Below are 15,809 nucleotides of genomic sequence, written 5' to 3'. Positions count from 1 at the left end.
GTGCAAGCGGCGTTAGAAAAGAAAACACCCCGGGCCGATAAACTCCCCCAGAGCAACGCGGAGCAGAGCAGGCTTCCCGCTTTAGAAGTTCTCCCTGTGTAAAAAGGTATTTCGGTTGTCTCCAAAATAATAAATCCCAACAGCAGACAATAAAATTTACTATCACAGGAGTAACAGAAGCCTAAAATATTCCGAACATGTTCCTTGAACAAATAACATAATCCCTGGCACACTGGAACACATGGTTTGCTTCAAACATGTTTCATTTTGTCATCGCATTGAGTGTACAGTATTTCTCTTTGGGTGCAAGAGTGATTGATATCTTTGGAAGAATTGTTTGTAAGAACATGAAAGTTGCCAAAGCAAACACGTTGGAGGGAAGTGTGCAGAAGGGGGAGCAGAAGTATTTGGAGTAGATCTGAGTTTGGGGAGTTCACACAGAGGTGAGGCAGCTAGATGTAGAACAAATAAAAACATTTTGCACACTTCATCTAAATAAATTATATACAAAAACTGCCCTTTTGTAGACGGCAACAGCACAGTTACCACGCTTCTTCTCTCATGCCCGTATAGAATGTGGGCTGGAAGCCAACTTTCTTCAGCTAATGATTTGTAACTTTTGCTCCACTTGAATGAATCTATTAATATTTAGATCTCCCCAATTCTGCTCCATAAGAGCTGTCAGCATTGTTAAACAAAATAATCTATTTACCTTCTGTGGTACGTGTCTAGCAGTGGCGTGCGTGGCTCGATGATGTACGCTAATAGGTTTTTCTTACGCTCCACTGCATCGGCCAAAGGCAAAACTTCATGTATTTTGATCCTTCTTTTTAAAAAATAATGTTTGACAAAACTCATTAGAACGCGCAAACTTTCGGGTGTTAATTTAATAACTTCCATTCCTGGAGGACAAATATTTATTTTAATTCCCCTTTTATCTCTTACTGCCATCAACATCTGGGGAGAGTTCCTGCTCTTGCTGCTGAGATACAGCCGGACGACACGCGTGCTTTCCGGGCAGGTCGCGAGGGGTGCCGCCGCTTCGGGCTCGCTTTTCCGAGGCGGGACCCATCCCCGGGGCAGATCCTCCTGGCCCCTCTTTTCGGAGAAGACGGGATTTCAGAGAGGCAACAGGACACCCCCACAGCTCTCTGCTTTCCTCCACGACCGCGCAAGGGACGCGTGGGTTCGGGGCTCGCAGGAGTTCAGGGGCAGATCAGCGCCGGGTGCAGGTTTCAGCTAAACCTCTTGGCCCAGAGCTTTGACCCTATGTTCATGCTACTTGCAAGAATTTCCCATTCGGATATAAAAAAATGTTCCCAGTGCTAGTAAGGAAACTTGTCGTATAACGCCCACGAGGAAAACAATGTGAAACATGTAAAATGTAGACAAACAGCTCAGCCACCTGCTGATTGAGACGACTACCAGGCACACAGCTGCAGCTGCCCCTGGGTCTGGACAGGGAGCATCCTCCATCCTCATCTACTTGTTTTCAGAAAGAGAGAGGTCACCGGCACCAGGGCTTCCCCTGGGGCTCCAGAAATGCAGATACTGGCCCTGGGAAGATCCTGTGCTCTCTAAAACTAAATAAACTCTATGAAATTGAGTACAACTCATCAAACTCTCAATTACCCCTCACGTCGTCCCGTGGTCCTGCTGGCCGGACACCCTCTCTTGACGGGCTCTGGGCACCCCGGAGCAGCTTTCCGTGGTGCGGGGCCCCAGGAGCTGCCCGTGGTGGACGTGTGCGGGCAGGAGAGCACTCCGTGAGCAGAGAAGGGGGGCTGTATCACCGAGTTAGGTCAGTGATAAGGGTGGTGAGATACTCTCGGAGTGTTAATTGAAGGGGAGATCTCGCTCAGAGATCCTCCTTCTGCAGATGAGCAGATCTGTCCTTTGAGCTGGGAATAGAAATAAAATAAAATAAAATAAAATAAAATAAAATAAAATAAAATAAAATAAAATAAAATAAAATAAAATAAAATAAAATAAAATAAAATAAAATAAAATAAAATAAAATAAAATAAAATAAAATAAAATAAAATAAAATAAAATAAAATAAAATAAAATAAAATAAAATAAAATAAAATAAAATAATACATTGTAGGCTATATACCCCTAAGGGAAATACTTGGTCGGTTTTGTCCTTTGGACTCGTCCTGTCGAGTATCAGAGGCGACACGCTCTGTCCGGGATACCTCGGGGGCTGCCCCCGCCTCCCACCTGCCTGCCCCTCCCCGGCTCAGAGCCTGTCCTTTCCCTGTCTGTTTCCCCTGCCGTCTGCTTGCAGGGACGAAGAAGGGGACACCGACTCGGCCCTCCAATTCTCGTCCCCTCCCACGACATCCCACTCGTGGGATGTGGAGCCTTTCCAGAGGAAAAACAAGGAAAACGGGACACCGGGACAAAAATACCTTTTTTTTTCCCCCTTGGCCGATACGAGTGTGTTTGCGGAGGTGGGGAGGGGACCAGACCGTTCCTTAAAAATGTATCCCGCTATAAAAAAGAAACGGCACTAACCCTACCCCAGCGTTACCCATCCCTGCTGACACGGGGTGCGATGCGAACACCAAACCTGAGCCCCGGGGTCGCCGCTCCGGGACGGCTCCGGCCTCGCACCGGGCCCCGACGGCGGCGGCACCGACGGGGCCACAGACAAAGGCCCCCGTGCCATTGTGTGCGGGCACAATGGGGATGCGGCTGCCCCGGGCCGTCTCCGGCAAGGGTTTTCGGAGGCTGGCCGCTTTGCCAAGTCGTGAGTGCGAGCTCTTTTCAGGCACTTTGGTCGTATCTAGCCTGTAAATTAAAACATCTGAGCGTAGCAGACCGGTGTTAATGAAGAAGAACATTCTTATCCTCCCTTCCCCCGTCAGCACCAGTCCTTCATTCCCGGTTATGAGTACGAAATCGCTATATCCCCCGAATATCACACGGGGAAGAAGCGGTGCCGCAGATCTACGAGGACTGCCGATGCTGCCCGCGCATCTCCCGGCTCTGCGCTGCTCGACGGAGCCCTGGCCAGCTTAGCGGCACGTTTCCCCGGGGCCCTTCGTCCCCTTTTCTCTCCCGACGGAGCTCCCCGAGCCAGGCTGGAGCGGCAGAGCCGGGAGGGCAGCAGGGCAAGGCGGCGAGCTGCTCCGCACCTGCACGGCCTCTCAGCGCCCCGCCAATCTCCCTCCCAGAGCTCAGAAATCAGGCAGAAACCCCCAGGGGAGAGAGAGACCAGGGCCTGCGAGAAGGAAAGCCGGAGGAAAACATAACGCCTAGGAGGGAAGACTTCGCCCCCACGCCATTTTCCTCTCCTCCGCTTTTGTAGCTAATATCTCTTTATCTCTTTTTTTTTTTTTTTCTCTTTTCAAGGTGGGGGCAGGGTGGTGGTGGAGAGAAGTAATTCTGCTGAACAGAAAACCCAGGCCCGGGAAGGAGTTTCTTTTGACTGATCAGGGTGATCTATCCAGGCCCTCTAATTAGAGAGGGATCCAGGGTGGCATTAGTTTCCAAACATTTTAATCGAGCTTTAAGCAGAGCTCTTTTCAATGGCAGGAGATAAATGTAGCAACTGTTACCGTCCCCCCTGAATGGCCACCTCCCATGGCGGGCATTCAGTCTTCCTTTCACAAGCCCTAAGCAGTTTAGTCTATGGGCCCAGCAACACTCCACATATCTTCTAATTAGTCTAATTAGAAAGGTGGATTGATAGATGCAAGGAAGACAGAGTTAAGTTAGGAAGATGCTCAATGCTGCCAATCTGCGCCGGGGAGGGGCTTATTCTCTGTGGGAGGAAAAAAGAAATAAAGGAAAGGAAAAATAAAGGAAAAGAAAAGAACAAAATAAAGAAAATAAAAAGGAAAAAGAAAGAAAGAAAACCTCGGAGCCTGACACGAAGGACAAATCCCGAGGAATCCGAGGGACAGAAGCTGCTCTTAATTTGGGGGGTGGGGGGGATACAAAACTTGGAGGCGGAATCGCCTTTTTCTGTCCGGGCTCTGCCTCAGTGGGTTTGGCAGCCCCCAGGGTGGAGGATCCGGGCCCCGCAGCACCGCACAGCACCGCACTGCACCGCGCCGGGCCGGGACGCGCCGTCGGGGCCACCCCTGTGGGGCGGCCGGCTTGTGGCTCGGACACCGGGCCCCAAAATCACCCACGCGTGGAGGGAAAGGAGGGGAAGGGGGAGGCGGGGAGAGGCGTCTCGCTTCCCGGGTCTTCACCTGCTCGGCTCCGAGGGGGGCAGAGAAGTCAGGGACCCGCGGAGGGCCGCGGGAGCTGCGTGTGTTTTGGGCTGAGTGGCGGGGGTTGTTCGGGGTGCGGGGCAAGGAGATGCCCAGATGCAGGGAGAAGGTGCGGGGGGATGCAGCGCGGGTGGCTTGAGGGACGCTGAACCTTTAATTGGGCAATAAATCTGGGAAAGGAGCAACGGGGCAGCGCGCGCAGGTGTCAAAACATAGGGGAAAGTCCGGCGGCCACCGGAGAGAAAGGCCACCACCTCTCCTTTCGGCACCCCCCCGTCCACTGAGCCCCTTCCCCACCCGCTCTCTGGCTCCTGCCTCCCCCTACCTGCCCGCCCCCCTTGGCAGGCAGACCAAGCGGTGAGCCATTTCCAACTCAATACTCCGTTCGGGGAAGGAGTGGGGAGAAAATCAGACCCACCCTGTCAAAGTCCCTAATCAAACTGCCGGCGAAAGGGGATTCGCAGACAAAAGGAAACAATGGAAGTCTAGTTAGATCATTTTTCTGGACATTGTTTATGGTCTGGAAGGGATCAATCGTTTCAAAATGTTACCAGTAAAAATGATCCTGTGTGGAATGCAGCTAATCCTTTTAGGTTCCTGTCAACTGTTTCCACTCAAGGAACCCGATTTTTCAAATCAAAGGTGCATAACTCAATTGCCGAGGGATTTATACCGCCGGGACCGGGCTCCCCGCCCCTCCCTCCCACCCCTAGCCCCCTCAACCCCCCTCCCCGGTTGCCCAAGGGCTGGTTTGGTCTCCCACCGCCCTCACCAGGGCTGCCTCGGGAAGAGGGGCACCCGCTCACCCTGGCCCGGCCCCTGGGTTTCGCCCCACGCCCCGAGCGGCGAAGGCGAGGAGAAGGGGCAGTCCCGGCCCTCACTCGCTCCGCTGCCGAGGTGGCCATCGCCGGCCGCGGCACGGCACAGCCACGGCGAGAGCGAACCCCGACGGGGGCCCCGGGCTCGTCCCCGCCGTCGGGGCCCGGCTGGGCCCTCACCCCGCACCCCGTACCCCGCACCCCGTACCCCGCACCCCGCACCCCGCATCCCGCATCCCGCATCGCTCCCCCTCTCGCAGGAGAACCCCTGTCTGTGTTCGGACGGGCTGTGCGCCCAGTCCCGCTCCCTCGACGGCAGCTCAAGTCTGCTCTGCCGGCGGTGCGGCGGCGTAACCCAGGCCGGGGACAGGCACCGGGCAGCCGGCCGCCTCCACCCGGAGCTCCCCGCGGATCCCCGGCTCCTCTCCTGCTGCCTCGACGGGGCCGCGGAGGTTTGTGCAAGGAGCAGGAGCAGTATCTCCGGGGCTGGGTTGGAAACCTCTTGTGGGAGCGCTGGGTTTGACTGCCCGCGTGTCAGCAAGTTGTTGTGGACTTCCTCTGGGTGGGGACGAAGGGGGACTTCCCCGGAGGGGAAAGGAGTCGGTTCAAAAGCAGGCAGACAAGTACCCCACGCCGCGCCGGTGTGTGGGCCGGAGCTGTGCCGCGCGGCGGCCCGGGGGTCCGGCCGTGCCGGGACCCCCCTAAAAACTCGTCCGGACAGATGTCCCGGAACCCAGGGAAGAGCCATCGCAGGGGAGTCGGGCTGAAAGCGACCTAAAGAGGGCAATTTCCAGAGGGCCGCCCTTCGGCTCCTCGCAGACGAGTCGGAGGCAGCGGGGAGGAGGTCTGCGGTTTGGTTTTCCCGGCTTCGCTGGCTGCCGAGCGCTTGCGGGACAGTAAAAGGACACACTCTCGTGTGCGGTCCCCCACATGCAGGGCCGTCTGCTCGGAGAAGACGTGAGGAACTTGCAGGGAGGCGGAGGGGAGCTTGACAGAACCCACCGAGCTGCCCCCGACGGGACTTTGTGAAACCAGGGGCAGGCTGGATTGCATAAAATGAATTATTTTTCTCGGCCCGTAATTTTTGATCTCATCCAGTTTCAGGCAAACCAGTCACCTGTCCCCTCTCACTTTGCCCTGTACTATTATTTTTATTTTTTCACCGTGGTTCCTTTAAACGTGAACTATTGATCCGAAGAGACTGCCTGTCTTCACACGCACACACGTCTTGCAGACAACAGGTGGAATTTCCCTCTAAACACGAATATTAGAAAGCTATCAGTTTCCTCTGGTGGTTGCTGAATAAGCAGACGTGACAGCGTTTATTTTAAGAAAAGAAAACCTGAGGAAGACACCTCATTTATCTTGATTGTGTGTATCTAATGGGTTTAATGTATTCTGGGCGTACAGGTGTGCATGTGCCCTCCCGTCCCGAGCGCAGGGGAGCAGACCGCGGTGGGGAGGCCGTGTCCCCAGGCACTGCAGGCGCTTTCCACGCTGCACACACTTGCCGCAGTGGCTTCCGCAGCGCTGCGGATGTGCGGGAGCGGGTCCCGGTAGCCGCACCGGGTCTCGGGTACACAAGCCTGAACGTACACGCGCATTTCGATATACACAGCTGCTTTTCTAGCGCTCGAAGGGGAGAGAAATACCTTCGGATTAAGCGTGGATAAGGCCTTCCCAGTTTCGGACAACGAATTAATGCAACAACCGAAATCTCTATTTATCCTTTTGCTTCCAACGTAAATTGTATAATTTATCATCTAAATATGGGGCCCCGCAGACTTCTGCATGCCGTTTTGCTCCATCAACGAGAGGGAAACTTAGAATCAATTCAACAGGTCTCTTGTGGTTTAGAGAAAGGGCAAGTTTAATTATTTTGAATTAAAAAAAAAACAAAACACTTTCCGTCTAAATTCACTTCAGCAATATCATTTCTGAAATTGGCAACACCTTGCATTAAATAATAATAATAATAATAATAATAATAATAATAATAAATCCTGAGTACGGCCCACTCTAGCTCTACTTTCTTGGCTGTCCGCGGCCCCACGTCCGCCGGGTCCCCGCCGTAGCTCCCGGGGGGCGGCCCCGGTGAGCCCCCGCTCCTGGGCGGCCGCGCAGTGCCCGAGGTGCCGCACCGGCTTTTGCCGTCGGGTTGCCTGCCCCGGGCTGCGCGGCTCCAAGCCCCTTGGTTCTTCGCCTCTTCTCTCTTTTTGGGGTCGAATCCGGATCTCCGCGGCAAGCCGTGCCGGGCGGCGGTTTTTCTCTCCTACAAAAGCAAAAAAAAAAAAAAAAAAAAAAAGAGGACAGGCGGTTTATCGAGCAGGTCTCCGCCTCCCCCCAAGTCGATGGACGGCCATCTGTGCAGGGCAAATACGAAGCCGTTTGCTGCCGCGGCAGTGATCCGAGAGCAGCTAGTTAGCATCGGGAGTGCCATTTTCCTGCACACCCGTCCACACACGCGCGCGTGTGGGCATATATGCGCGGAGAGCAGCTGCTCGGCGTGGCTTTCGCGGTGGGGTGGCGGAGGGGAAAGGACGTGCAGAGAAGGGAGAAGGAGCGCTGCGGAGCGTGCGGGTGAGCGGAGAGGTGAGTGAGGGGTGCCGGAGGGCGAGCGGACACCTACCTGCTGGGAGCCGCCCGCAGCGGGCACAAGCGGCGGGCAGCGGGCACTGGGCACCGGGATCCCGCCGGTGCGTGCGGCCCGTCCCGGCTCCGCGCCGAAGGGGAAGCGGGAGAAACTTCGCAGAGGAAGGGGGAGCCGCTGGTCACAAGCTGGAAAACGGATCTGCTTTGGTTAGCAAGTTCCCGTGCAGGGAGCATTTGGCCATGATCATAATTTCCATGATTTCTGTCAAATACAATATTATCAGAGACTACTGAAGTACTTACTGTAAGTAATGAAGGAAAGTATTACATACAGAGCGGAGTCTCCGGGCCGTGCCAAGGGGCCATTAAACCAGAACCACTTTCCAACAGATCCCCCGCACAGGCCCCAGCAGCGGCGGGGGCAGCCGTGCGCCCTCCCTCTCCACCAGCACAGCAAGAAAGGCAGCAGCGGAGAGCAGGTGAGGCCCTCGCCTCCCCTCCTGCCCTCCGGGACCCAGGACGGGGCTGACCCTGGGTGCTTGAAACCAGCCTGCGGGGATGCGGGGGGCAGCAGCCGCCTCGGAGAACCCCCCGGCTGCCTGGGGTTGCCCCTCGCTGCAGCAGAAAAATGACCAGGAGCGAATGGCCCAAAGGATCTGCTGCTGGGGATGCTGCAGGGCCGGGGAGCATTGCACGGGAGCCCCGCGGCTCGTCCAGGCTCCCGGTGCCGGCGGAGCCGTAGGGATGTCGGCCCCCTCTGCGCCCCGCGGGGGGAGCGCTCCGCCGGGAAGGGCGCAGCGTGCGGACGTGCAAAGTAATCAGCTCCGAAACGGGGGAGGGAAGGGGAAATTTCTTTCATAGAGGATGTGGGAAGGGACCTAACGCAGTCCCGCTTGAGAGAAACGTTATACAAGATGGCTGAGAAGAAATAATTAAAGAAAAACTAATTAAAAATATATAAATCACCCAACAGAAACAAAGAAATATGTAGAAGGAAACGTTTCTGGATAGAGACACTGTGTGTGGCATAAAAAGCGATTGAATACATAAGGGCTTCATTAAATTCCCAATAGATAACATTTGGCTAAATCTATCCCTAGATTAAAACTCTGCATAATAGCTCCATAAACTAAAAAGTTTCTTTTTGTGTGGTCCTTCTGGAGGAACTGATTGAAACATTAGCCCCCATATAGAGCAATCCCCTCCCGATTCAGCTCCAGTAATTCGTCTCTCAGCCCTACGGGGATATGATGAGAAAAGGAGACGGGTTAATGAATCCACACTTTGTAGCTGGAAGGAGGAGGAGGAGAAGGAGGAGGAGGAGGAGGCGACACCATCATGTTTGTCCCACCAGAGTGTTTATTAGGGCTCAGCCTATTTTCGAAGAATTGTTCCACCGGGATCCGTTCCTGCTAGGACCGCACGTCCCCTCTGTCCCCCTGGAAAGCCCTGGACACCGCGGGTGCCAGGGGGTGTCCGCGGCCCGGCACACCGGAGAGCTGCGGCACCTGCTCCGGCGCAGCACCGGCACCGCCGGGCAGGGCGGCCGAGGCCGGGCGGCTTCCCGGAGAACCGGGCGAAAGCAAGCGCTGGGGGCTGCCCCCGTCGCCACAGCCCAATCCCCCGACCCCTTTCCTCGGCGCTCGAGAAATGAAGCCGCGGCACTTTTTGCAAGCCCTTCTGCCGGGAAGGCTCCCGCTTCGCTCTCAGCTCCCAGGCGAAGGCCCTGTGCGCGCACGGCATAAAATAAGGAAGGAACGAGGGGCCTAGCGGTCTCGTTGCCACATATATATATATGTATATATATATATATATATATATATATATACACCTTTGGAATCGGCCTGCCGACCCCGGGGAAGGACGGCCGCAATCCCATCGCCTGAGCTATTTAGCCAGGGCTGGGGCCGGGGCCGGATGCGACCTGGGCGCACGGGGCATCATACCCCGCTCGCCGGGGTTCGTGAGGAAGCCAGCGAGGAGATCCGGAGCCTGTTTTCTCCATGTGCCTCCTTTCGCCAGGGCTCGCACGGCCTCTTTGCCCCGAGCCGCGGCGGGAGCGGCCAGAAAGCAGACCGACCGCGGGCAGTCCCCGCTGCCGGCAGCCCCCCGCCGCTGCCTTTTCCCTCTCCAGACTCCCCCCTCTCAGTTTTAGCCACAAGCCCGAGGGACGCCCGAGCGGGGCTCGGCACCCCCAGAGCCCCCTCGGCCAGCCCCGGCGGGGGTGTGGGCCCGGGGATGGGGAGTTAGTGGTTCCCTGGAGAATAACGCTGGTTTCTCCCCAGGGTGCAGGTACGCGGAGCCTCGGGGTTCTCTTCCCTTCTGTTCTAAAAACTAAACAGGACGGTACGTACTTGTCCTCTAAGGGACCTGGGACACCCAAAGAGGCCCTCCAGCTACATATTGCAAATAGAGCCCAGCAGAGATCATACGTCCAGTCTTTCCGCTTCTGAAAACCACTGTTTTAACCGTGCATTGCTACCAACAAAACTGAAAACCATCATTTTTCTGTCCACAAGAATACTGAAAACTAAGGCGACGAGGTACTTCGAGACATAAAAGTGTATAACCGTATAGACTTTCCTTCCCCACACCAATGAGCACTAAAAGACTTCTCTCCCCCCCCCCCCTTTTTTTTTTGTATTGTTTTAGGAAAATTCACATGATTTATCCCACGATTTACTAAATTCTGTAAATACAGTCTTACTGGAAGAACGCCCTCCTGATCTGGAAAGCTGGTGTTCCAAGCCCACATAAGCCTCCACATGCCTACTCTGAAAACGTTCGATTCTCTTTTCACGCCTAAGCTCGAAATATTTGAGGCGGACTTTTTAGGTTAAAAAATAATTTTAGTCTACAACATAAATATCTGTTGATCTTATGCGTGAGAAAATGAGAGTTCAAAACCGAAAAAGCTTCCTTACACGGTTGGTTTCGTACACCTACGTCTCCTGACTTCTATAGCTCTCGCGTTTAATCAGCTCATCAATAAAGTATATTCCAATACTCATTTTATACTATGTGTAAAAGTAGAAACACATGTCCGTACTATCGTCATAGAAATTTAAGAGGTTAGGACAAATCTCTGAAGTTCCGTACATGTCCCTTATTACTATTTTCCGTTGGGCCTATATGATGCCAAACCGTGGTGCAGTTATGATTTAGAATTCACCCAGAAGTATAAAAATGGCTTAAAACAGTGTTTATAATCAATCCTCTGACTGGTACTTTGCAGGACTAGGCTTTAATCCCACTAGAAAGACCTATTACTATTTATTCCCTCTTTTGTTCTTGCTCGAGCTTTCTTTCTTTTTTTCTTTCTTTCTTTCTTTCTTTCTTTCTTTCTTTCTTTCTTTCTTTCTTTCTTTCTTTCTTTCTTTCTTTCTTTCTTTCTTTCTTTCTTTCTTTCTTTCTTTCTTTCTTTCTTTCTTTCTTTCTTTCTTTCTTTCTTTCCTTCTTTCCTTCTTTCCTTCTTTCCTTCTTTCCTTCTTTCCTTCTTTCCTTCCTTCTTTCCTTCCTTCTTTCTTTCTTTCTTTCTTTCTTTCTTTCTTTCTTTCTGTATTTCTGTCTTTCTGTCTTTCTGTCTTTCTGTCTTTCTGTCTTTCTGTCTTCTTCTTTTTGTTTTCTTTCACTCTCTGCTAGGACTAGCGATGGCTTGACTGTGAAGATCTTATTTAGATCTTCATCGTGGTCAAGTCCAGTCATAATACATTTCAAACTGTAAATTTCCTTGACTGTTGTGCTATGAATCCCGAGGAAAAATATATCGATGCCCTAGAGAAGGGAGAAGTATTAAGGACGAAAGGGTCCGAAGCCAACTGTGTGGCAGAGCTCCTTTTGTATTTTGGTTTGGTTCTTTTTTTTTTTTTTTGAAAATTAAAAATTTTATTTTTGAAAATGTGTAAAAATTTTACATTAAAATGGTACAATAATACTTGCCAGTAATTTTTTAACAATATTCCTTGTAAAGAATACGCATAAAGTACAAAATAAAAACTCCGTAAGTCTATTATAATACAAAACACAGGTTAAAATAAGAAATGATAATCTTGACTTTCTTCTGTGTAAACATGTTAATCTTTTCTTTTCTCTTATAAAAGTACATGAGACAAGTGTACTAAAATGAAAAAGTATTGCTTTGCTGTCCTCCCTCAAGCCTTTTCCTTTTCCTGTAAGTTACTGTTTGTAAGCTCCTAGACCTGAGAATCTCTGAACTTTGACGGTTTAGAGACGTTATTTATTATTATTTCTTTTCTTATTTTTTAAGGAGTAGCGAGTAACTTCCCAACAGCACGACCGTCCGCCCATGCAGCATATCGACCTGGCTGTGCATTAGGGCAGGTCCCGGGCGGCCCACCGGCCGCGGAGGACGACCCTCGATCCCCATCGCTCATAAACCCGCGCAAAAACCCGCGCAAAAACCCGCGCAAAACCCCGCGGCTCCGCTCCTCGCCGCGTCCGCCGGGCGTCCGAGAGGCGAAGAAAAGAGATAACCCCGGATCCTACCTTCGGAAAGACTCCGAAACCCTTAACAGTTAGAGATGCGGCCCGCGAAGCCGGGGGCGGCGGGCAGGGGGGCGGCGGGGGACAGGCCTCCGCCGGCGCTCCCCAGCGGGCGGGACAGCCCCGGTGCTGCGGCCGACTGCGAGGCGCAGCTGCTGCCGGGGCCGGGACCGGAGCCGGAGCCGGGTCCGGGGCCCGGTCCGGGGCCGGGGCCGGGGCCGGGTCCGCCCCCGATGATGCTCTCGATGGAGAAGGGCGAGCGGGCCACGGCCGCGCCGCTGCCGGGCTTGGCGGCGTGCAGCGAGGCCGCCAGCGCCGGGCCCAGCGGGTGCGCGTAGCCGAAGGGCGTCCGTGCCAGCTCCGCCGCCGGCAGCAAGGGGCCCGGCGGCGCGGCGGCGGCGGCGGCGGCGGCGGGGGGCTGCCGGGGCGGCGGGGAGGGGTGGTGGAAGGCGAAGAGGGCGGAGTGCGGGTGGTAGGGCTGGAGCTGGAGGCCGTAGCCGCAGCCGTAGGGTCCGTAGGCGCAGGGCGGCTGCTGCGGGGGCTGGGGAGGGGGCTGCGGGAGGAAGGCGGCGGGGTCCACGGCGCGCAGCAGCAGCTCGGGGGCCGGGAGCTGCTGCCGCTTGAAGCGCTTTCGGCGGCGCAGGAAGCTCCCGTTGTCGAACATGTCGGCGGACTCGGGGTCCAGCGTCCAGTAGTTGCCCTTGCCCGGGTTGCCGGGCTCGCGGGGGATCTTGACGAAGCAGTCGTTGAGGGAGAGGTTGTGGCGGATGCTGTTCTGCCAGGCGGGGAACTTCTCCCGGTAGTAGGGGAAGCGGCCGCTGATGAACTCGCAGATCTCGCTCAGCGTCAGCCGCTTCTTGGGGCTCTGCAGGATGGCCATGGTGATGAGGGCGATGTACGAGTAGGGCGGCTTCACCAGGCTGTTCTTGCCGCCGCCGCCGCCGCCCGCCCCGCCGCCGCCGCCGCCTCCGCCGCCCGCCCCGCCGCCGCCCGCCGCCGCCGCCTTCTGCGGGCCGCCCCGGGAGGGGGGCCGCGATCCGCCGGGGCCGTCCCCGCCGCCCGCCCCGCCGCCGCCGCCGCCGCCGCCGCCGCCTCCTCCTCCTCCTCCTCCTCCTCCTCCGCCGCCGCCGCGCACGGGCGACCGCGGCAGCAGGGCATCGTCGTGGAGGTCGCCCACATCCTCCTCGTCCTCTTCCTCCTCCTCCTCCTCCTCGTCCTCGGCGTAAGAGCGGCGGCGGCGGCGGCGGCGGCGGTGGCGGCGGCGGCGGGGCTGCGGCTCGTCGTCGTCCTCCTCGTCGTCCTCCTCGCCCACCACATCGATGTCGGTCTCCTCAGCCAGCGCCGACGCCTCGGACATCTCCGAGCTCAGGGTCATGGCGCGGCCGCGGGGCACCGCATCGGCGGCGGCCGGCGAGGCGCGGCGGGCGGGCGGCCGCGCTCCCCACCGCTGCCGCTGCCGCCGCCGCCGCCGCCGCCGCCGCCAGGCCCCCGCTCCGCTCCGCCGAGAGCCGCCCCGCCGCCGCCGCCGCCGCCGCCTCCCGGTGCGGGCGGGCCGCTCCGAGCCGCGCCGGCCCCCAGCGCCGCCGCCGCCGCCGCGCCGCGAGAGCGCTGCCGCCGCCCGCTCGGTGGCGGCGGTGGCGGCGGCGGGCGGTTCGGGTTTTGTTGCGGGGTATTTTGGGGCTGCTTTGGGGATTTCTGCCCCCTCCCCTGCCCTCCCCTCTTCGGGGGGCTGTTGGTTTTGTTTGGGGATGGGGTTTGGGGGGCGGGGGGGGCCGTGCCGCCGCGCCTGCAAGCCGGGTCCCCCCTTCTTTCTGCTCACCTCAGCCCCCAGACATTAATGGATGTGGGGCAGGAGGGAGCGCGCCTAGTCCTGGGAGGAGGAGAGGGGAGCGGGGAGGAGGGAGGGAGGGAGGAGGCTGGCGAGGAGGGAGGGAAGAAGGGAGGGAGGGAGGGAGGCAAGGAGGGAGGGCGGAGGGGGGCGGCTTGCCGGGCCCGAGGAAAGACGGTGAGGAGGCTGGGGCCGAGTCCCAAAGAGGGCGGCCTTCCTCCCCGCCTTATGGCAAGGGGGCCCTCACATGGCTCCCGGCGTCAGTGCGGACCCGGGCCCCCCTCGGGGCGCCTCGCCGCTTTGCCCCGGCCGGGAGGGGCTGAGCCGGCCCGCGGGCGGTCTGCAGTGGAAAAAGGGGGAAATACAGACATCTACCCCCTCCAAAAAAAGAAAAATTAGTTTAAGTTTGTCCCAAACTGCTGGAGCATCTTTGCAGGATCCGTACCGGGAGCTCAGCACCTTCCTGCACTGCCCCCGGGGAGCGGGTCCTGTTCCCGTGGGAAGGAGGAAAAACGCCTTTTCGCCCAGATTTCAGCACCGCTGTGGGGAGGCGGCGTGGGGCCGACCTGAGGAGGGGGCTGCGGGAGAGCCCCGCTGCCGGTGAGGCTGCCTCTGGGGAGCTGAGGTGTGCAGTGCCTTGGCGAGAAGGGGCGTCGGGCGGCACTTGTCTCCAAGTCCTCTAAAATAAAGTTTTCTACCCAAATCAATGTCCCCGTGTCCCCCACACCAAATGAAGGAGGTGGTGAACTAACAAACTCCAGGTGAAAACTTCTGCCCACGGGATGGTTTTCGAAACTTCTCTGCCCGCTCCTTCCTTTTCCTCCTCCAGAGCTCAATTTATTTAAGAATTGAATCAAATATCTCTAGATGTCGACCTCGCAAACTCTCGGAAAACCGTCTCCAAAGCACACCACTAATCTCATAGTTTATTTGTAAAGCCATTGTTTTTAAGGGGAGAGAAGCAGATCCCTCCATTATGGGAAACATTAACAGAGAATTAGTTTTACATCTTTCTTATGCGAAGGAAAACAATCCACCGGCCTTTAAATTGCCAATTCTGCTTTGAGCGCGAGGGCAACAACTCAAAGAAAGTGACACAAAGGATTGCTTCCCAATTAAGTCCCACTGTTCCCAGTTTCAGGTGATATATGATGCGAGGGCAGCAGAAGAGAGGAGAGACCCTTTCCTCGAGGGCTCGCAGGAGAAAATAAATAAATAAATAAAAATATTGGTTATAAATGTAATCAGCGGGGTCTTAGAAAGAAACACCTTGAAAATTCACACCAGTCCTAGGTCTGTCAGAGAAACCCACAACTGAAATCCGATTAGAACTGGAGCAGCGCTAAAGTATTTCGTGCTCCGAAATAAATCGTCGGACCGGTGTCTAGCCTCCTCACATCTCCAATCTCACTTCTCAAAAAACTGAAACACACCATTTTCTTGAAATGCGTTGTCTACATATTGTGCTAATTCAAAGCTTCAAGTCACCCTGTTTCAAACCCAGTTTCATGGATTTAAAGCATAATCCTTTCTACTATTTCCAAATAATCCTATTCACATTTTGTTCGCTAGTAAGACGCCGGCAGGAGAATGCCACCAGAAGTTTTAAAAGAGAGGAAAAAAAAAAAGACGAAAGGGGGGGAGGGGGGAGCAGAAAAAGAACCACCAAAGCCGGTAGTGTAGTATTGACTATTATTTTTTTTTCCCTTTGGGAAGACTGATAATATCACTCGAGATAAACAGATAATTGAAAGCAAAATGACATTCTGGATTAGCTTTAGGGTCCTAGGGCAAGTTACTGGAAAGAATGCAGAAAGAGAACTTTTCGTCCCTGAGAGA

The 15,809-nt window shown here is 55.3% G+C and overlaps 1 protein-coding gene across 4 annotated transcripts; it reads right to left on the bottom strand.

Annotated features, from left to right (window-relative positions):
* Positions 1 to 6,885: 6,885 nt before the first annotated feature.
* FOXD1 (forkhead box D1) lies at positions 6,886 to 13,667 on the bottom strand. Of its 4 annotated transcripts, none has more exons than XM_048049855.2 (3): positions 7,943 to 12,168; positions 7,677 to 7,825; positions 6,886 to 7,319 (listed from the first exon to the last, which is right to left on the bottom strand). In XM_048049855.2, the coding sequence occupies exons 1-3, from the start codon at positions 8,496 to 8,498 to the stop codon at positions 6,918 to 6,920; spliced, it is 1,107 nt and encodes a 368-aa protein (XP_047905812.2). In that variant the 5' UTR covers positions 8,499 to 12,168; the 3' UTR covers positions 6,886 to 6,917. The 4 variants fall into 4 exon arrangements, 2 of the variants coding, with proteins under 2 accessions (XP_047905812.2, XP_066845146.1); XR_010827977.1 differs by having other exon boundaries at positions 6,911 to 7,319; positions 7,677 to 7,901; positions 12,146 to 13,667; XR_010827978.1 differs by having other exon boundaries at positions 6,911 to 7,319; positions 12,146 to 13,667.
* Between the last annotated feature and the right edge of the window lie 2,142 nt (positions 13,668 to 15,809).

The sequence above is a fragment of the Anser cygnoides genome, chromosome Z (assembly GCF_040182565.1).
Source record: "Anser cygnoides isolate HZ-2024a breed goose chromosome Z, Taihu_goose_T2T_genome, whole genome shotgun sequence".
Taxonomy (NCBI): Eukaryota; Metazoa; Chordata; class Aves; order Anseriformes; family Anatidae; genus Anser; species Anser cygnoides.
Note: the sequence above shows the minus strand (reverse complement) of the source record. Positions and strands in the feature narration are given on the sequence as shown.